At 44.1% G+C, this 22599-nt stretch overlaps 3 protein-coding genes across 4 annotated transcripts in view; 1 reads left to right on the forward strand and 2 right to left on the reverse strand.

Annotated features, from left to right (window-relative positions):
* The window catches only part of LOC306942472 (phospholipid-transporting ATPase IA-like), a 55018-nt gene extending 32813 nt beyond the window's left edge, over positions 1-22205 (reverse strand). For both annotated transcript variants that reach the window (XR_013792300.1, XM_079528380.1), the window contains exons 1-14: positions 21837-22205; positions 18475-18598; positions 17970-18069; positions 17220-17318; positions 16373-16418; positions 15851-15891; positions 15029-15102; positions 14397-14466; positions 13877-14004; positions 12819-13096; positions 10145-10272; positions 9458-9535; positions 8900-8988; positions 2631-2703 (exon numbers count right to left, since the gene is read on the reverse strand). Coding sequence is in view for 1 of the 2 variants with exons in the window: in XM_079528380.1 (XP_079384506.1) it covers positions 2631-2703; positions 8900-8988; positions 9458-9535; positions 10145-10272; positions 12819-13096; positions 13877-14004; positions 14397-14466; positions 15029-15102; positions 15851-15891; positions 16373-16418; positions 17220-17318; positions 17970-18069; positions 18475-18598; positions 21837-21882 (1374 nt within the window). In the remaining variant the exon portion in view is untranslated. The remainder of the gene's footprint in view (positions 1-2630; positions 2704-8899; positions 8989-9457; positions 9536-10144; positions 10273-12818; positions 13097-13876; positions 14005-14396; positions 14467-15028; positions 15103-15850; positions 15892-16372; positions 16419-17219; positions 17319-17969; positions 18070-18474; positions 18599-21836) is intronic.
* Positions 145-1434, forward strand: LOC306942608 (ATP-dependent RNA helicase DDX19A-like; the record flags this gene model as incomplete). The annotated part of the gene is made up of 1 exon (XM_079528615.1): positions 145-1434. The coding sequence occupies exon 1, from the start codon at positions 313-315 to the stop codon at positions 1432-1434; it is 1122 nt and encodes a 373-aa protein (XP_079384741.1). The 5' UTR covers positions 145-312.
* Positions 3814-4200, reverse strand: LOC306942479 (large ribosomal subunit protein eL36-like). The gene has a single exon (XM_079528390.1). It carries the CDS (start codon positions 4174-4176, stop codon positions 3847-3849), a length of 330 nt encoding a protein of 109 aa, XP_079384516.1. The 5' UTR covers positions 4177-4200; the 3' UTR covers positions 3814-3846.
* Positions 22206-22599: the final 394 nt, after the last annotated feature.

A 22599-nucleotide genomic window follows, 5' to 3' on the forward strand; every position in this document is an offset into this window, starting at 1 on the left:
GAGGCGCCGGTGAAGGTGGAGCCACCGGTGAAGGCAGAGGTGGCAGTGAGGGCGGAGGCACCGGTGAAGGAAGAGGTGTTGGTGAAGGCAGAGGCGCCAGTGAAGGCAGAGGTACAGGAGGACAGTACTGCGCCACAGGACAAGGGCGACAAGGCGGCCCAGTCCTACTTGAACAAGGCCGTCCGCAGCAACCTGGTCAACTGCACCAGCCAACTGGAGGTCCTCAAACGAGACCCCACGTCTCCGCTGTACTCGGTCAAGTCCTTCGAGGAGCTCCAGCTCAAGCCTCAGCTGCTCCAGGGCGTGTACGCCATGGGCTTCAACCAGCCGTCCAAGATCCAGGAGACCGCTCTGCCCATGATGCTGGCGCAGCCTCCGCACAACCTGATCGCCCAGTCGCAGTCGGGGACGGGCAAGACGGCCGCCTTCGTCCTGGCTATGCTCAGCCGTGTGGAGCCCGAGCAGCAGTACCCTCAGTGCATGTGCCTGTCGCCCACCTACGAGCTGGCGCTGCAGACCGGCAAGGTGATCGAGCAGATGGGAAAGCACTACCCGGAGGTGAAGCTGGCCTACGCGACCAGGGGCAACAAGCTGGCCAGGGGAACCGTCCTGCGGGAGCAGGTCGTCATCGGTACCCCGGGCACCATGCTGGACTGGTGCCACAAGTTCAAGTTCTTCGACCCCAAGAAGATCAAGGTGTTTGTCCTGGACGAGGCCGACATCATGATCGACACGCAGGGCCACCAGGACCAGAGCATCCGCCTCCAGAGGATGCTGCCCCGGGGCTGCCAGATGCTGTTGTTCTCGGCCACGTTCGACGAGGGCGTGTGGGGCTTCGCCCAGCGCATCGTGCCCAACGCCAACGTCATCAAGCTGAAGCACGAGGATGTGATGCTGAAAAGCGTCAAGCAGTACTACGTGGACTGCGAGAGCAAGCAGGACAAGCTGGAGGCCATCTGCAACATCTACGGCGCCATCACCATCGCCCAGGCCATGATCTTCTGCCACACCAGGAAGATGGGATCCTGGCTGAAGGGGGCACTGAAGGAGCAGGGCCACCAGGTGGAGCTTCTCCATGGAGAGATGCTGCCGGAGGAGAGGGCCCGGGTGATCGAGCGCTTCCGGGACGGCAAGGAGAAAGTCCTAGTCACCACCAATGTCCTGGCGCGAGGCATTGACGTCGAGCAGGTCTCCGTGGTGATCAACTTTGACCTGCCAGTGGACAGGTACGGTGATCCCGACTACGAGACATACCTGCACAGGATCGGACGCACGGGCAGATTCGGCAAGCGAGGGCTCGCTATCAACATGGTGGAAACTGGCAGCAGAGACATGGACGTCCTGAAGAGGATCGAGGAGCATTTCAACCATAAAATTGAGAGAATGGGCACAGATGATCTGGATGAGATAGAGAGAATCACCGGAACGGTGTGATGGCAGAACTTAATGTACACTGATTTAAACCAAAACTATTTCTAACTAACTTCTATACTGGTGGTCATGACTATCAAACAAGCAACAGGACAATAAAACACACACAAAAACACCATACACTTAACAAAACAAACAACACGCAAGCAATCGAGAGAGCACACAAAAAGTTTGCCAACTGCCAATGACGGAGAATAAGTTCCAGAAAAGTTGAACAGGACAAAGAGACGTTTGCCGTCTTCAAAATGGAAAGAACACAGAGCACAGCAATGTGCTCAGTGATGATATCAAGCAAGTAAGCAGCATACAAGAACATGGAGATCTCTCAACTACCAACTGAACACAAACATGTCTGCAAATGAGAAGACCCTCTAAGACTATCTTCTGCCAGGGCCAAGCCATATAGACATTTTAATCCTGTACCAATTTGAGATGAATGTAATTGATTAATGAATGTATGTGGTTTTACAAATAAAATGTATTATTATTACCATTATGAAGATGTCTGCCTCCATTTGTTTCTCCACATTTTTTTATATATTTTTCTGACATACTGTATAAGTTCTGTAGTGTTATTACTTTATAGTTGTGCCACGTAGTAGCTTATCTCTAGTTTTAGTGTAGAGTGCCCAAGTATACTGCATGTCACTCGTTCTTCTCTGGAGAATATTGGGTCATCTTAAAATCGTAGAAAAGAATTGTGGTCCATAAATAAACAAACGCTATTGTCGGAGAGGTGACTCTGTATCGTTTACGTCAGTCACTCATATTTGATACAGTCTGTTTCTGGCGAAAACGTAATAAATTCCATTCGCTTTTTCTCGCCGTCACTGGGATCATTTGTTTATATTTGGGACGCAGTTCTTATTTGATGTGATATATAAAAGAAAAGTCTGGGAATTCTGAATGGGGGGGGGGGACGTGACCCAGGTAGCATGTGTAAATACGTCAGATTCGGTGCTCTATAACGTTCATTTCTACATTCACAGTTTAAACGACTTTCAACTTGGTCTCCTCATTTTAGGCAATAGGTGAGAGTTCTAAGGATTTCTAGCAATTAAAGCTGTCATCATAGGCATCCGTCCATCAGTCAGTGATGTTGATGGATTGCATCCAGAACTAATAAAACAATGATTTTAACCGATGGTGTTTATGGTATAATATGTAAATACGGTTTGTATGCATGGTTGTATACTCACATGGTTTTCTTGAAGATTAGAGAGTAAGGTAGGATCATTGAAATGTCCTTCATCAGCTGACTCCATGTTGTGCCTTCAAAAAAACATGTATACAACATTAGAACACAGGGAATGTGATTGCATGTTAATATTGATCATACGACAAACAAGAGTTCAGAGCAAGACACGTTGAACCATGTGTGAACTCTAGCGTCCATGTCATCATAATAGGTGTACATTCGGCAGGCATATCAGATCTACACACAATTATGAGGTTTGCAGGTGTAAAGAAGTGGGTTAAAGTTTGTGCAATTTCCATAAGAGAACAACGTGGAGGGAGGACAGGGTGAGCAAGGAGAAAAATCAAACGGTAAACTAAGATGCCAAAGAGAACAAAAATCAAGAGATATCTACATAATATCAGTATATACACATCCTATATTAAAATTGGCTACTGGGAGGCCCATGTCACTCCGACATAACCATAAACAAACCAGCATACCGGTACGCCCATATAGTTCCAGAGGCTCTAAGACAAGTTAGCTCACTGTGTTCTTTTAAGTCACAAGCAGCTGAAAACTCACCTGTACACAAAGGCTTTCACAATAGGCCCTTGGATTTATTGATGTATTATTTTGTTTTAACCGGTTTACATTACATTTTTATTAACTGTTGTTTTGAAAAGTGCTTTATTATAAATATAGTTTATTATTATTATTATTATTATTATATAGCCATGGGACTATGACTCAGACATAACCATTGTCAAACCTGATATGCCCATATCTGCTTATCTAGAGCAGGGGTTCTCAACGTTTTTGGCCGGGGACCCCCGAAAATGCTTTGGCAACGTCTCGGGACCCCCGCCCCGCCCACTCCCAATATAAATTGACTGCTACAATAACCTTAATAATAGAGACAATACACCATAAATAAATACTGAAACCAGATATAATCATTAGGTAAGGTGAATGCATGTACTATATGTAAACTCTTCATTTCCATTTTCCAGCCATTCAGTTGCATACATTTTTTTATTTGGGGACCCCCCAAAATAATTTGGCGACCCCCCGAGGGGTCGCGACCCACGGGTTGAGAACCCCTGATCTAGAGCCCCAGATCTGACCACTATGTCCACATCTGGACATGTGCATAATACTGTATGGGACCGACAGACTTTCTTTTTTTGGGGGGGCTTTTAACAAACATTTAAATGAAACATTAACATTTTTTCAAATTATTTCAAATGAGCCAGTTCATCCTTTCTGGCCTTTCTCATTGCGGCCAGGACGTTGCTTAGCTCTTCACGCTTTCTCTTGGCGCGGATGTGAGTGCCAATCCTCTTCTTGATGAACTTCAAGGCTCTCTTGTCCTTGGACACCCTGAGCAGCTCCATGGCTCGCCTCTCATATGGAGCAAATCCACAAACCTCGCGGATCATGTCACGCACAAACTTGGAATGTTTTGTGAGACGACCACGTCTGCGGCTGTGCTTTGGCGCGGTCACATTCTTGGTGACAGGGTGGCCTTTGTTGAGGCCTACGGCCATAGGGTAGCGTATTGCCATTGTCGTATTTCTTTAATGGCGGTCGAGCCGGAAGAGGGACGGACTTCAATCTTGGCGATATGATTTGAGATGGGTGGAGATACCGGGTGCGTGGCTTGGTATCTGAGGTTTTAGAGGATGGGATCTGCCTTTTATGATGCGTGCAGGTCTAGTGTCACGATGATGTCACCACTGTGTATATCCATCTTCAGGGTTTCTACATTAATCTGATGTCAGCGCTGGATATCGCCGTTGTCTCCGTATATGGGACTATAGGTTATCCCCATATATGGAGCTCTAAGTAAAAGCCTTCGTAACAGCCACCCCCAGATTTCCCATGGGAATCTGTACCATATCAAGAAGGCTTAACCAGGTTATGTCGGCACTTCGGGCCACCCCATTAGAAGCGTACCTGTCCCTTGGGGCCACCCCATCGAAAGCATACGTGGCTCTTCTGGACTTTCACATATACAGTATGCGGGCTGTTCAGAACCCCCGATCTGACCGATATGCCCATATATGGGCATGCCAATATACAGGGAGGGTATGTGGGCATATACTAAATACATCAGGTATCTCCATATATGGGCATAATAGGAACACAGGTAGTGTTAGAGAGATCTATGTAGATACATAGATCTCCATATATGGGGACACAAAAGGGACACAGACAGACGGGTACAACAGGTACTCTGACAAAGTCCTTACACTAAGCTGAGAGGCTGTCACAGGCATCTAAACATATGTATTCACTCCTAAAATGTTTATATAAAACTAGGTATATATGGGCTAAAAAAAAAAAAAAAAAGTAAAGGAATACATCAAGATGTGTCTTTGTGTCATATGAAATTAGTAGGAGATTTCCAACTTTACAAGTAAAATCGCGCAATTAAAAACAATGTTGCAAGTTCGATGCTTAAGCCATTTAAACAGTGTTTTGCATGAGCGCATACATGCGAGGATTTGGGCTGTCTGTGCTGAAATATTTCCATGACGGGACGTGCTGCAGCTGCGGAGAGTCCCAACGTGGGTAGCCTACTGTAGCCTAATCTACAGCAGGCCGATGTCTTTCTGGAGTTACGGTATGTGCAATCTCCTCGTTTAATAAACCCAACGCGTCGCTCGAATGCCAAATGTACCGTGCCAGCGCAAGTGGGAACCGCATCGGAGATAGGTAGACTACCCAGCAAGCCCACCACCACCACCACCACCACCACCAGTGCCAGCCACATGAGGCTACGGTTTTTGCTGCACATTCATCACAGTTGACAGCCCCCCCACTGCAGCGACTAGCGACTGCGAGGCAATCTAAATAGGCTGTCGAACGTGCTGGTCAGTTGATCACGGTGTCACGGACGGACGGTGGACCACAGTGATAGAGAGAGACAGACAGACAGGACAGGAGGAGCACCTATGCAAAACAGCAGCGTGTGTGTGCCTATTTGTTATTTAATTCATGGTTCACAGGTTTAGGTTTTCGTTCACTAATATATCTTGTTGTATATTAAATTAAAAAAATACTTTAATAATTGAATATACAACTAACAACACACAGTGACAGTTGCTTGCAAATTGCTTTATGTGTGTGCGTGCGTGCGGGGGGGGGGGGGGGTGAGGCGGGCAGCAAGGGAAGCGAAGCGAGAGGAGAAACAGACAGGGTACAGCTTTATTTAATTCATGCAGGTTTATTTATTTAAGATACAACAAGTTGCAAGTTGCGTGTGCGTGCGTGCGTCTGTGTGCGTGTGTGTGTATGGGAGGGGGCAGCAAGGAAACTCAGGCAAGCGACTAGCGAGTGAAACTTTTTTTTCCTGTCGATTGATAAATGAGGGCCTATGGCCCTCATTTATCAATTGAGTGTAAAATCTGCCCCAAATTCGAGTGTAGGATTCGTAGTACACCCACGTCGGGTCGGCATTTACAAAGTGATCGCAGACAGCTGTTCCTTCCTAATTTCATTCCTAGCAGTGATAAATGTGACGGCTGAAATCAATCTGGCACGCCCTATAAAATCTAGCCGCGCCCTCGGTTTTACGACATGAACAACTGCAATACGACCTGGAAACCATGGTTACAGGGGAAAAAAAGTTTCTGCTGCCCCCTCCCATACACACACACACACACACACACACACACACAGACGCACGCACGCACACGCAACTTGTTGTATCTTAAATAAATAAACCTGCATGAATTAAATAGAGCTGTAGGACTACCCTGTCTGTTTCTCCTCTCGCTTCGCTTCCCTTGCTGCCCGCATCACCCCCCGCACGCACGCACGCACGCACATATCGCAATTTGCAAGCAACTGTCACTGTGTTGTTAGTTGTATATTAAATTATTAAAGTCTTTATTCATTTAATATACAACAAGATATATTAGTGAACGAAAACCTGAACCTGTGAACCATGAATTATATAACAAATAGGCGCGCACGCGCTGCTGTTTTGCAAGGTGCATCTCCTGTCCTGTCTGTCTCTCTCTATCACTGTGGTCCGTCCGTGACACCGTGACCAATTGACCATGCACGTCCGACAGTCTATTTAAATTGCCTCGCTGTCAACTGTCAATTATATGAATATTGCAGCCAAACCCGTAGCCTCATGTGGCACTGGACATTGGTGGTGGTATGGTGGGCTGCAGGCTGGCTTAGGCTATACTATCTCCGATGCGTTCCCACTTGCGCTGGCACGGCACATTTGGCATTCGAGCGACGCGTCGGGTTTATTAAACGAGGAGGAGATTGCACATACTGTAACTCCAGAAAGACATCGGCCTGCTGTAGATTCGGCTACAGTAGGCTACCCAAGTTGGGACTCTCCGCAGCTGCAGCGCTGCACTATACTATCCAACGTCCCGTCATGGAAATATTTCAGCACAGACAGCCCAAATCCTCGCATGTATGCGCTCATCATGCAAAACACTGTTTAAATGGCTTACGCATCTAACTTGCAACATTGTTTTTAAATGCGCGATTTTAATTGCTTGCTTGTAAAGTTGGAAATCTCCTACTAATTTCATATGACACAAAGACAAAGACACATCGTTGATGTATTCCTTTACTTTTTTTTCTTTTTTACATTTAGCCCATATACATACAGTTTTATATAAACATTTTAGGAGTGAATACATATGTTTCGATGCCTGTGACAGCCTCTCAGCTGGTCAAACAATGCTGCTCCGCTGTTCTACGACAGAAAAACAGGTGAGGACAAAGCGTACGACAGCTCCCGACCAGACGTGGTTTTTGTCTTGGCTCAAGTTCAAAATCAAACGTTGGCGCAAATCGTAAATGCCGAAAATTGCGGTAATTTCGGCGTACACCCATATTTTGGCGTACGCACGGTTGATAAATGAGGGCCATAGTGTCTATATATGGGTCCATCATATGGGTGCCTCAGGTTTGTTTAACACTCTTATCGCCCAGAGGTATTTTTTGGAACCATTAAAAAATTTTGGGCGGCAACCCCTTTTGGTGTTAGCATTATGTCATGCTTTAGCTATTTAGCTATTGAAAAATCGAAGAACCACTGACATAGAAACATAGCTTTTTCAGAAAACTGTCAGGATGTAGAAGACATTTTTAGAATCTGATCTCAGGTCAAAATGGGTTAAATCAGTGCGCCCAGCGATTTGCAGCTTCAGGGCCCATTTCAAGGTGACACAGACGCCATCATGGTTGTGCTAGATAGCAGAACATGTAGCCAAAAGACCCCCAAGAGGATCGACAACCACCAGAGGGAGGTATGATTACTTCTAATGCGACAAGCAACGGGACCACGATGGGACGTCAAAAACACACTCTTTGGTTAGAATTGGTCATCATTGATCTGATTTCTATAGATTCAGTGTTTTTTTTTTATCAAAGTGCCACAATTATCGTACTTTTCCACACAAACCAGTGTATACTTAATGAACTGGTGGGCGTGTCCACATAAAAACATGATTTTAACAAATACTGTACACTTTTTGGAAAAAGTTCTTCCTCCTTATATTATAATAATACCTGATGATCATGTTTTAGGGTGGAAAAAAACCGTGGCACTCCATCTTTAACTGTGTGGTGGAAGCTGTTCAGAAATCTGTAGGTTCTTCCTACAGCAGGTGGTGCAATTCCATTTAACAAAGAATATATACGGTGTATATATACTGTAGGGTTGGAGTGGTTAATTAACTATTGCGTAGAGTCTGTCTATTAAAACCTATTCAGACAGAAGCTCTATTAACCCATTTTGACCTGAGATCAGATTCTAAAAATGTCTTCTACATCCTGACAGTTTTCTGAAAAAGCTATGTTTCTATGTCAGTCGTTCTTCGATTTTTCAAAAATAGCAGACCTACAAGCTCGTAGCGCGCCACTCGGTGGGCTGCAGCTTCAGGGCCCATTTCAAGGTGACACAGACGCCATCATGGTTGTGCTAGATAGCAGAACATGTAGCCAAAAGACCCCCAAGAGGATCGACAACCACCGGAGGTATGATTACTTCTAACGCGGCAAGCGACGGGACCACGATGGGACGTCAAAAACACACTCTTTGGTTAGAATTGGAATCATTGATCTGATTCTATAGATTCAGTGTTTTTTTTATCTTTGATCCCAAGATTGGGATCAAAGTGCCACAATTTTTGTATTTTTCCAGTTTTGCATGTGTCTATGAGGTGACAGTACTTCTGTCTATTAAAACCTATTCAGACAGAAGCTCTATTAAACGAACCAGGAGAGTAGTGGGGGGGTATGTCTCACCCGTATGTGAGCCCAGCGATGGTGCACTTCTTAAACTGCATCACGTTACACGTCAGCGTCCCCGTCTTGTCAGAGAAGATGTGTTTGACCTGAAAGAAGAGCAGCGAATGTTACTGGACTACTGGACCTAGGGCAGGGTTCCCCAATAGCAGTGGCCCCTGGAAGAATTTTTAAAAAAGAAGAAAAAAAAAAGAAAAAGTTTTTGTTTTGTTTTGGGGGGGGGGGGGGGGGGGGGTGTCCCAGATATAAATGGCATTAAATGGGGGTCAGTAGCCTATGCATGTCAAACTGGGCACCCCCTCAAGGACCACTGGTGGTCCCCGAACCACTAGTTGAGAAAAAATAAAAAACCCAATTTTTTGCGCGTGCGGACTCGGCCCCCAGCCTGGTTCCCTAGTCAAAATATGGCCCTTGAGGAAAATGAATTGGGGAACCCTGACCTAGGGGGTCGTCAGAGTTACTACCGGAAATGGCAGAACTACTGTATTGTACGTCACATACAAATCGGCCCGCGACCCAAACCTGGGTCCCCCTGTGGGAAACAGTGGGAAAAAGTACCTGTCCAAGTTCCTCGTTGAGGCTGGATGTTCTTGCCATGGCGTACGTGTCAGTGGGCTCGTGGTGCATGTCTACATCCTGAAGACACAAAGCACAAACACTCAAAGCACCAATTAATGTCTTATTGGACTCTGAAATGAGGCCGATATATTAAAAAATCACACCCGTGTGAACTGAGTGGTGTAAGGTTTTATATAGCATGATCAGCTGTGGTCTGACGTAATGTCTGACGTAATGAAATCATTATTATTATATAAGGTAAGGTATTATATAGCCTGATCAGCTCTGATCTGACGTAATGAAATCACACCTGGATGTGATTTCACAACTGGCTTTTTTTGTGCAGAGAAAATGACCACGGTTGCTACGGTCATCCAGTTCACCCGGGTGTGATTTAATTACGTCAGAAATTATTTTGAACATAGCAACCATGGTCATTTTTTTCTGCACACAAAAGCCAGTTGTAGGAGTGGTTTACACCACTCAAAAATATAGTAAATGCATCTTTTAAGAACAGACTGCAGACTGGTACAAAGAATAATTATATTTGTATTTTACATGGCTCTAATATTGCGCACAAATCTCATCTACTGTGATAGTGGCAGGTGTGTGTGTGTGTGTGTGTGTGTGTGTGTGTGTGTGTGTGTGTGTGTGTGTGTGTGTGTGTGTGTGCGTGCGTGCGTGTACCCAGTTGATGAAGTAGGCCTGGATGAACTTGATGACCTCGAGGGTGACCAGGAGACTGATGGGGATCAGGTTGTTGAACAGAATGATGAAGGTCAGAAAGTTCAGGCCAAAGTTGGCGGCGCTTCCATCTGTCACATGATCAACACAAACCAATCACAACGCTTCCATTCCATCTGTCACATGATCAAACATGAACAAACCGCTCACCGGTTACGACAATGTCAGAATAGAAGACTTCCTGAAGACCAAAAGCTTCATATTTCCCAGAGCCTTCCCACACGGGAGACCGGGAGCAATTCCCCCAAAGTGGATTGGTTGCGAATGCCACCGTGCTACCAAGAGCAAGGGAATGTTTGTCTAAAATGACACTCACTGAAAGCGATTCTATCAGCATCTACAGTATATCAGCATCTATAACAAGTAAACTCTATTAAACATGTAACTAACACACATTGACTCTGAGCAATATATTCTCTATTTGCTAGAAAGGACACATCAGTGATCGGAGGTGGTTTAGGGTTTTCACAAACTGTGCGTACGTCTGGTCTTAAGCTAACTCCTATCTTGGTGTTTCAAAATCGACCTAATAGTTTCCATACACCAGCTGCACCAACTAGTCTTCTTCTCACTACGACTGGGTGTCAGTCTTAGGCCTAGTCAGGAACATCTGGGTAGCCATGTTGCAACGGCAAGCTCAGCCTGCACTACACAGAAACAGTGATGTTTTGATCTAATATGTATTGTGGTCAAGTTCATTCTGGTCTTCTCCCGTGCATTGAATAACATTAACTGCAGGAGTATACCGAATATTTTGATTAAACTGTCATTACTCTTCATCATGTGGAGTGAACAGGAGTGAACATCTTCATGAATCATCTGAATTCAATTAACCCATTCTAGGCGGGAACCCCTTTTGGTGTTAGCATTATGTTATGCTTTAGCTATTGAAAAATAGCAGATCTACAAGCTCATAGCTGCTATTTTCACAAGAAACAGAGAAACATAGAAACATAATAGCTTTTTCAGAAAACTGTCAGGATGTAGAAGACATTTTTAGAATCTGATCTCAGGTCAAAATGGGTTAAGAATGAAAGAGTACATGAGCCAATTCAGTATGAGTTTGTGTTACAGTGTGCCACTAATAAATGCACTTGACTGTAGTTCAGCACGGTCCTTGGTGTGATCTCTATGTCCCACTTTGCTGTTAATGTGTGTAACAGTCCAAAACAATGATGGCCGATATATTGGTCTGGCTTTAGTTAGGACTACTGTAGGTCTAAGTTTGGTCGGTGCAACCAACGTGAAGTCAATTCTAAAAGACTGCTTGTAACCGACTAATGTCTCTTTTCGATTATTTGAGGGGTAACCCAGAACCTTTTTGTTTATGTTTATTAACCCCATTAAAACCTGGAAAGCATCGGCCATTTTAGATTTTTGCGTAGGCTATTCAAAAATAGCAGACATACAAGCTCACTTCATACCACGATGCAAGCTTGTACATCTGCTATTCAAAGTGTGAGAACTACTGATTTAAGTAGGCATTTGGCCTCAGGTCTTAATGGGTTAAACTGAACCACCCCTGAAGACGATGGTATGTCAGACAAAAACGTACTAATTTAAAAAAGCTAAAATAGTTGATCTACAAGCAAGTTCTAGATTCCTAGAACTCAGGTTTAGTACCACCTCCTGAGCAGGGCCCAAAACTAGGTTCTGAGAAGCTTATCTGAAACCCGGCTATTATAGCGTACAGTATAGAAACTAAATCATGAAATACGGTTCACGGCACGGTTCACTTTAGTTCTTGTAGTCGAAAAGAGCCATTAGCGGTTAGGGACTTGGTGTAAGCTGTAAAGACTAGTTGGTGCAAACGGGTTCAGAATGTCTGGGGAATGAAAACACGTCTAAAGCAAGGAGGGCCTTTTTAGGGTTAGGGTCAGGGTTCCCCTATTTGTTTTTACCTGGAGCTGGTGGTGACACAGCAATGGCAGAGAACATACAAAAACACACATTACACATCACAGCTAAAGATAAACATGACCTGTACTTGTAATTCAAGTACAAGTATTGTTGTGTACATTATCTGTGCATATATTCATCTTTCACTGATCCTCACTAAAAGCATGCATGACATTTGGTACAGTACTACTACAGTGGCACTGATCGTATTACTGTGCAGTGTGTGTGTGTGTGTGTGTGTGTGTGTGTGTGTGTGTGTGTGTGTGTGTGTGTGTGTAATAGAAAATGATTCAGGTTGGGGTTAGATTTAGGATTAGACATTTAGAAGTTAGGCCTGATTAACACTTAGTTGCAACGACAAATAGCTGATCTACTAGATCTGCTATTTGTCAGCTTTAAGCCCAAACCACACCAATCGGTCGGGTCGGGACCAGACGTTTTTTAAGGTCAACCACACCAATGCAACGAGTTGCAAGGAGTCCCTACCCTTGTGGTTTGAGCTTAAAGTTACGGTTAAAAATGCAAAACAAAAGAGACTTCCAAATCTGTGTGTGTGTGTGTGTGTGTGTGTGTGTGTGTGTGTGTGTGTGTGTGTGTGTGTGTGTGTGTGTGTGGATCATTCAGTATTATGTGTGGACCAAACCAGCTGTGCGGTACGTTTAAAAACAAACAGCAGCAGTGGCAGCGCGTCGTTTGCACAGTCGATGAATGCACTCACAGTTGAGGTCCATGTACCATGCGTCGTCTCCCACGTGCCTCTTCCACAGGCTCTGCCCTGCGGAGCAGGCCAGCGAGATGGCCAGCAGGCAGCCCACCAGGAACAGGATGAGCCAGTTGGTCAGGTGCTCCACGCTGGACAGCTTGAGCGGCGGCCGCCGCGAGTTCTGCATGAGCTTGGTGTCGTGGCCCGTGTACACCACCAGGCCGTGCACCCACTGGGTGTTCCGGAGCTGGGCGCCGCGCAGCAGGATCTGCTCCGAGCCCACCGGCACGGGACTGGGGTGGGGTGGGGGGGCGCCGAGAAGAATGTGTTCATTTAGACAGCTTAAAATGTTCTTTTTCTTTATTTTTCCCTTAGATACAGTACACCATGAGGAAAACATGAAAGAATATCAGTTTATATTAGTACAGATTGAAAGTAACTGGGTAAACATTTACCCATCTACAAGCTTACAACAAGTTGTAAGCTTGTCGATCTGCTATTTTTTAGCAAGGCGATTTAGAGCACGGTAAATTGAAAAAGAATGCACAAACTACAGTGCAACTCAGGTCCGTTTTACTAATATATTAGCGGGTCTAATGTGGTTAAACTGAAGTGATATTGATAAATTCCAAATATTCTTCTGCGCCACGGCACCCCATGGACTAAGGGTCCACCACAACAGCACCCACTTTGAGAACGAATACCAGATGAGTCGCCCCTTTACCAACTCGCCCCGGGCATACAGCCGGCGGAACTGCGCGGCCTGGTATTCCTAAAGTAACCCAAGTAAATTATGCTTAAACGGCTAAACCTAACCTTATTCCTAACCTTAACCTCAGTACAACTATGCCTAAACTTAACCCTATACCTAAACTTAACCCCAGTAAAACTATGCCTAACCCTAAACTTATTTCTAACCTTATTCTCATTAAAAACAAAATAAAGAATACAAGAACCGTGGCACCGAGCGGTCGGTGTGAGGTCGGCGGAAAGAATCGAGGGGCGAGATGGTCTAGGGGCGACCGTACCCGGAACCTTGAGAACCATCGCAGTAGAGTGATAAAAATGATCACCTGTGTCCATCCAGCCGGACGCGTCCCACAAAGTCGTAGAGGTGACGGTTGGGGCTCTCACACTCCAGCTGACCACTGAGCTGCGTCAGGCTGGCAGCGTCCTTCAGCCTGGCGGTCACCTGGAGACCCTGTGGAGGACCGAGGCCACCGTTGTTACGCACCAAATGAAGCTCAATAAAACATCACGGCTGACACATTGTGTGTGGTGTGTAAGTAGTCCTAATGTGCGGTTTGTGAAACAGTTTGCAAACCGTTGAGGCATAAAGTAGGGCTTAAATTGATAATTTGTGTTTTCTAATAATCTAAATCCACAAAGTAACTTGAAAATAAAACTTTCAAGTAATTATTATAGCAGAATATAAAGTACACAATTTGTGTTTGAGATGTCATGAAGTACGAAGTATAAAGTAAAGCTACCTCAAAACTGTACTCAAGTACAGTACTTCAGTAAAGATACTTAGTTCCTTCCTAGCACTGAAGACAGATGAACTAAAAGGAGGAATGTGGAACAGTGTCTTGCCTGTCGTATCTTCAGGTTGGTCTCTCCATCCAGGTTGGAAGTCTCGATGTAGCACATGGCATGTGGCTCGCTGTCGGTGACAACAACAACACAGCGCTCGTTAGTGACCACACCAACAGGCTCTGTGCGTGACTGTAGTCCCAGGCGCGTGATTATGAATCCCACCAACGTTCTAGGGTAGACCCGCCTCACCATGTGTCTGATTGGCTCCCGGGAAGGCATAGTTTTACTGAGGTTGGGCCGTTCGGGTTAGGTTTAGGGGGGTGCATACTTAGTTTAGACTAGTCATTGGTTAGACATGGGTTAAGGTTAGGTTTAGGTGTGCTGCCCCGTGGGAGGTTAGGTTTAGGGTGAGGGTTTGAGATAGGTTGTAGTTGTAAGACTAATGACTGGTCGCAAAAACGAGAACTGTCAATCACAACGACTACTGGCCAATCACAGCAGGGCTTTCCTAGAACTGCGGTGGGATAAATAATAACGCGTCCCAGGCGTTCGTTTCCCCATAGCCTTGTTTGATTGGCTTTGAACCGGAAACAGTATGCCACCTTCTGAAGTGAAAACCCGGGACCACAGCGATGCGCAGAGCCTATCTAGAGTAACAACAAGTGGGTGCGTGGGGAGTGGTCCCTGACCTGGACGACAGCAGCACGAGGTCGGCAGGAAGGGGGTCCCCATCGGCTGCTCTCACTACGTCCCCCACCGTCACCTGCAGAGCACACAGCACACCAGCAGGGGGAGACGACACACACACAGACATCGATTTTATTTCATGGACCTTCCATAACTGTGTGTACAAATTGAACAAAATGGAATTGTGTTTCACTTACAAGCATGCAAGGAAAGCTACATGCTTCAAAATAATAGCATGCAAGCATGCTACTTGATCGGCTATATTTTAGGGGCCTCTCCTCCTATATTCAGCTATTAGTGTAGATTTTCAACTTACACACCCATTGACAATTAATGGAAAATTTACGTCATATGTGTATGAGCAAATAAACATGTTGATGATGTACGATGATAAGAGCGCCCCTCACTTCACACGGGAGTGATTTTTGTAAACTAGGTCCTGGACCTCACACCACAGAGTTTTTTGTTTGTTTTTTAAATAGCGGATCTCCAAAATCAAAGCGCATCGCATCATGACTTTTTGCGAGCTTATAGATTGTAGAATAATGGCCTGGGCCATGGCTCAGTGGTCCAGGCACCTTGGCTGGTAATCCAGTCTGGCAGTGTGCCGCGGGTTTGACTCCCGATCCCGACGGCCTTTACTGCATGTCTTCCCCCCATCTGTCTCCCCATTTCCTGTCAGCCTACTGTCTGTCCCTCCATAAAAAATATAAAATAAAGGCGAAAGCCACAAAAAAAATGTAGATTGTAGAATAATGAGCTTGTAGTATAAGTGGAGCTTGTTGAACCCCAATTAAGAACAGTATTAGATTTCCAAGACCTACCTTGTCCCAGTCAACACTCTCCCATGTCCCACTGCGCAGAACTGGAGGAGGAACAATTAATCATTTTAATATGACTTTATCAAAATAGGATTTTCTTTGATCTTTAAAAAAAATAGTGGCTGCCGTGTTCAGTGGGTACAATTTCATCCCTGTCAGGTGGACACCTTGCATGTCGACAAAGCAGTTCCCTTTCGGGAAATGGTAAAGCCAACCTTTTCATTGGTTCAATATTCACCACAGAGCGGGTCCACCGTCTAGTATTGTATAAGATTGTGTTGCAGGTTAAACTTTTTTGTAGATTTCATAGATAGCTTCGTAGACTTGTCTGACAGCACTATCATCAGTGCTGTCAAAGTTCCTTTCACACAGAGATTTGACGGCCCCCTAGTGGGGGAGTAAATCTGGGGGCCCCTGTTGAAGACCCATGATGTAGAGATACAAGGTTCCTGCCCGACAGCAACGGTAAGGAGATAGGTAAGCTTAAATGTAAGCATAAATGTAAAATAATAAAGCGTGTCTGACCTTTGGCTTCTTTCTGGTTCACCACTCTGTCGGCTTTGTGCCGCTTCTGTACACAAACAAACAGATGACGTATAGTCCAATTACTGCTGCAACTAGCCATCATACGTGGCTACGTAACTCAGTCAACTAGGTGCCAGACAAGCTAATGCACAAGAAGTCGTTGATCTGTGTATGCTGGCTGTGGGTGTGAATGAAGTGCTGCTATGATAGACTGACTGACCAGGGATCAGATTACTGCAGCACAATATATGTGCTGCAGTAATATATGGGGGAACATATATCCGCGTTAGTCCAAGTGAGTTGAGAGCAGAGCACAGTCACAAAACGAATCAAACGAACTGTGGAAACTGTGGAATCAAAGTGCACTGTGGCATGTGTGAATGTGATCATGGATTACATATTCACTGAGGTGAAAACACAATTGTCTCTTGCTGTAGGCTACTACAGCTGACATCTCGCCTGTACTGTGGTGGTAGTCTGTCTGGTAGAACAGCATTTTAGGGTTTGTCAAGAATGTTTATGAGATCATTTGAAGCGGGAAATAGACAAATATTTGTCAACACTTCCTGTTGTGTGGCACTGGACGCACCTGGCATAAATGACTGGACTACTTTCATTACTGTAAGCAATTCAATCCTTTGTTGTGTTACTTCTGGGTATTTTTTTTATTGCATCGGGGTCTAATCACCCGGCCGGGGTTTATTTCTCAATAATGACCCCATTGATTATCCCAATTGCCTAAAATATTCTCATTTTGAGCTCTGAGTTCTGACTGTTGTCTTGTCACGTTCTTGTGTCTTAAATGTTAGGAAGTGGCTCCGCCTCTCACTGTGACACAGTCACTCACCAGGTCTTCAATGATCTCCTTGAGAGCCGCCACCAGGAGGATGAGCACCAGAGGAACCAGGGTGGTCCATCGCCCCGTCGGAGACACGTCTGGGATTTGCTACCAAACGGGAAACACGAAAACCACAACACACACCATGGGCATAGGAACATAACATATACTGTACATTGAAATTAGTCTTTTGATGATCGATATGGCAAGGGGCCATGGTAGCTTTTATGGGAGTCCCAACTATTTCAGGCATGAAATGACCATTTAACATGTCCTCTCCCAAAAAGGTAATACATATATCATCACTGGTTATTTTCAAAATTGGCCTTGAAAAACATCTATCAGGGGATCACAAGGGGAGGTAAATGTAAATTCAGATGTTTTTTCCTTTTTCTCCACTGTACTTAGCAGTACCGGGGACTTTTTCCTGTTATGCTTTTAGCCTTAATGTCTGACTGTACCTCGTGCTGATTACATTACACACTAATAAAGTATTAAATCAATCAATAAAAAACACTGGTGTGTTCAGTCAACTCGGCAGCTCACGCATAGGAGGAAGGCAGTAGCTGAACACACACACACACACACACACACACACACACACACACACACACACACACACACACACACACACACACACACACACACACACACACACACACACACACACACACACACACACACACACACACACACACACACACACACACACACACACACAGTTATATTATATTGTTATAATTATAATACTACCAGTACCTGCAACAGAGCGATGAACAGGAAGAAGGAGTTGGCGGCTCTCCGGAACTGAGCGAACAGGAATCGAGGCAGGAAGGTGAGGACATTGTACTTCGCAGTGCTACGTAGGCGTGGAGGAGGAGGACACCACAGAACCACACACACATCATGTCACTAGGGGTGCAATGAATCAATAGTTCAAAGAAATTGATTTGAACAATTTATTATAAAAAGTAATTTTGTTTTAAGAAAATAGTTGATTTTGGGGTATTCTTTTTTTTATTTTCCCCCTCTCTCTTTAATACAGTGAAATACAACATAAATGGATAGCGATGTTCAATAGTTCAATAGTTTACACTTTCAAACTAGAAGTCCCTATTTTGGAGCATGGCATTGGAAATCCTGAAATGTTCCCCACAAAATCAGTCTGACTCTGGACCCATATAGGAGATGATTATCAGGAATCACAACAACATGACCAGGCCAATCAGGGACAATCATTCTACAGCTGTTCTTTATTACTTACCTAACTGTATTAGTGCAGAACTTGGTGCATTGAGGCTGACTGAAGAGGATGAGCCTGACGTCGTCTTCGCTCTGTGACGGCGAGTCATCCGTGGACGCGGCCGCATCCTGTGTCCTCTCATATCCTACAAACGGGAAGCAAGGTTATTGATTATTATTATAAATAAATAACTCAAACTGGAATTGAGAACAAACACTTGACAAAAGAAAAGATTATAAGTAACTGAAACTGTATTGTGTGTGTTTACAAATTAAAACAAATTAAAGTCGGACAAAATGTCCTTAGTCTTTTTTTTTTGTCAATTTATCCCATACACAAATTGTGTATGAAATCTATCTTTAACTGTGGCAGTTTTCTTTTTTGTATGGTGTATTTTATTATTACACAATACCTTTTCTGGCATTTGTGAATGCCCTGACAAGTGACAAATACTCCATATTATGAAATAAAAAATGTTCACAAAATAAATTGATATAAAGTATCAAAGCAGCTTTAAAAACTAAATTCAATGGATAAACAGTAAAAAACCTTGTGGCGAAGGACTGTCCATTCAGGAAACATGTAGAAACTCCTTCATGCATGGTTGTCTATGATCCTAATGGCCATTACTGTACTGTCTGTGTCTACCACTCCCTTTCTCTCCATTTCTGTCAACAACACCCTCTTCAAGCGATAATAGATACATGGATTAAGTGAGTTGTCCTGTATAGACGATAACTAGGGGATAATCCAAGTAACAGATCAATTATAAAAAATAACCGATAATGGTAAAATAATAAATAAATAAAAATAGTCAAAATAGCCGATCTACAAGCTTGACAATGCGGCAAAAAGCAGAGGGAAAGCGAGTTTATCGATTATTCGACTAATAAAAAAACAACCCAAAAACATTGATAGAATATCCGCCAAGACATTCGATAAGCCTTGACGCAAGGTGGATCTCGAAGCTCTCCGTGTGTAGAGTTCTACTACGCTGTCAACCGGTCAAGCTACTGTAAGGAATCAGTGTTTGAAAGTGTAACAGCACCCTGGACAGCTCCTAATCCGCTGCCTTGGCTGCTTAACTAATTAGCTCAGGGTGTGGTCTGGTGCTTCAAGATTCTCTGGATTACATCATGACTGGATGAACGGGACTAGTCTATACTTTGTGGTAACTAAAGAGTATAACCGCATCCAAATACTCAAATTACTGCGACCTCGCCTCCTCTGTCCTCTGCCCTCCATGGCAATGGAATGAAATTGGTGAACTTTAAGTATGTGACTCCCCATCAAATACCGTATCAACTTCAAGATCCTTCTCCATACTTTCAAGGCCATCCATAACCTCGCCCCCCATACCTGTCTGACCTTGTCCATGTCAACATCCCCACCCGGTCTCTTAGGTCTGCCTCCTCCATCACCCTGAAAGTCCTCCAAACCCGTCTCTCCACCATGGGGTCAAGAGCCTTCAGCCGCTCTGGAACTCCCTCCCCCCTGACATCAGAAACATGGACTCTATCACCATATTCCAATCTCTCCTCAAAACCCACCTGTTTAGGCAGGCATATGGCTGACCTCTGCTGCAAGCTGTGCCCTAGTTTTGTTTTGCTTTTAACTGTGTTTTTGTATCAACTGTTTTTAACCTGTACGGCGACCTTGAGTGCCCTGAAAGGCGCCTTATAAATAAAATGTATTATTATTATTATTATTATCTTGAGGACTAACACATACCGCAACACATTGAGGTCTTGCAATAGGTGATCTGTTGATACAAGGACGTTATGCGAAGTCGGGTCACATATTTTAGCAGGTCACCAATTTCACCGTGAAATCTGAGTATTGAGATCTGGCTTTTGTACTTTCAAATTCACTTTGGGAGTCACTGGTGGAAATAAACTGAAAAATTGTACTAGACCTCTACTCTGCACCATTTAGGTACTTTGCAGATTTTGATTATTACCAGAAATTATAAATCAACGAATTAATTTGGATTTTAGGCTACCCAGATGTATATAAAGTCATCGGGTGAGAGACATCTGTGTTTCGGACACAGTAAATATATTTCACATCAGATATACTGTATTTTCAAGTTTCTGTTCCTCCTTGTGTCTGGAATGTATCATCAGTATCTTAACCGTAAACATCAGTGCAGTTTGGTGTAATGGGGAAGCTGCATAGTCTGGCAGTCTGGGTTGTGGAGTGGGAAATTTGGTATATACGGTCTTTTTTATTGGCCTAAAATATTGTCTATATACATACATTCATGAAACCACTTGCTGACCGGCTGTCAGTATTGAGCAATTTGTATAGGGGTTTCTTGTGACCCTACCATTAACATTCTATATAAATGGCAAAAATGTCAAACTTACCTTATGCTTTAAGTAACATGTGACATGTCAAACTAGGGGGTTTTCGTGATTCTGAATCCATTCCAAGCATTAGTTTTGCACAAAAAACACTCCTTGGGCTAAAAACAGCCATAGCCACTTGCCCAAATGTGCTGCCCTCACCCCATTAAGTGGCCTAATAACATTTGTGATGACGGCTATGCCATAGCCATAGGCTAAAATAGCCGCTATGGCCCAAAGAAGGTTTTTTGTGCAAAACTAATGCTTGGAATGGATTCAGAATCATGGAAACCCCCTAGTTTCACTTTGACATGTCACATGCTAACATTTTTGCCTTATAGGCCTATAGAATGTTAATGGTAGGGTCACAAGAAACCCCTATAGAAAAAATGCTCAATACTGACAGCCGGTCAGCAAGTGGATTCATGAATGGATGTATAGACAATATTTTAGGCCAATAAAAAAATACTATATACCAAATTTCCCACTTTAAACAAAAGAAGCCTGTTGGCTGCCGGACAAGCAGGGGTTCAGCTCAGGATGTATTGTTTAATTGCAGCCTACAAATGGGGTCCTTGACCTGCGGCCCCAGTACACCAGCAAAACGTGTTATATAGATTATAGATCATGACTTACTTTAACCTAGCCATGACTTACTTTGACCTAGACATGGTTGTACATGACGCTCGTACTGTCATGATTATGACAGTCATGTTTCAGGGCAAACTTTAACCTTACAGTGTTTTCTACTTACTACAGTTTGACAAAACAAATACACATTTTGTATAGTTTACAAACATATTAAAAACACAAAATGTATGAGAATAAATATATATCAATTTAGCAGTCCTTGAACATGATTGAGAGCCACTGCATTAATGTATGGTAATAATAATGTAATGTATGCTACATATTGTAATAATAATGTAGTGTAGGCTATTTATTGTAATAATATAATGTAATGTAGGCAATTTATTGTTATCCAGTGGCAACTAAGTGAGGGGCTGAGCCATGCTACATTAACAGGCTCCATACCTTTGAGTCGTGCGCGGAGGTCAGACAGGCTTCTGCCCAGCGGCATCACGCCTCCGTGGAGCCCGGCGAGGGGCTGCTTGTTGCGGGCTTCGCAGCCTTCAGATTCCGCATGTCAGTCAGCACGGATCTCCAGTCCGGGTGAAACGCTCCAGCAGGCTGTGTCAGTCAGTGCTGTCACCCAGTAGGGTGTCACCCCTAAAGTCACACCAATAAGTGTTCCGTGTCGCTGTCGCATGTCACGTTATTGAAAATCATTTAAGCAACAGGATGAGGGAACTGCTGTTTTGTTACTGACTGGTTAAGAAAGACACAGACTGCTTTAGCTTGCTGTTTATTTGTTGTGTAGCTACATTCTTCTTCTTCTTCTTCTTCTTCTTCTTCTTCTTCCTCTTCTTCTTCTTCGCGTTTAATACTGAGAGCGATTACTCATAAAGAAAACACTACTGCCACCGTCTGACATAGAGCAGTGGTTCCCAGACCTTTTCATGTCAAGGACCCCCAAATTGACACTAATTAACCCGCGGACCCCCATTTGAAAAGATATGCCAGGGACCCCCATAAGAGAAGATTTTTTTTACGGCTCTAGCAGTGATTCTCAACCGTTTTAATTTCAAGGACCCCCAGTTTGACATGCATTAATAGTCTACGGACCCCCATTTAATGCCATTTATATCTCTGGGACCCCCAATTTATATCGTAAAATCAACGTTAATTTAACTCTGAGAGTGTACTACAAATGGAACAAAATGTGTACACTCTCTGA

The sequence above is a fragment of the Electrona antarctica genome (genome assembly GCF_951216825.1).
Source record: "Electrona antarctica genome assembly, chromosome: 18".
Lineage (NCBI taxonomy): Eukaryota > Metazoa > Chordata > Actinopteri > Myctophiformes > Myctophidae > Electrona > Electrona antarctica.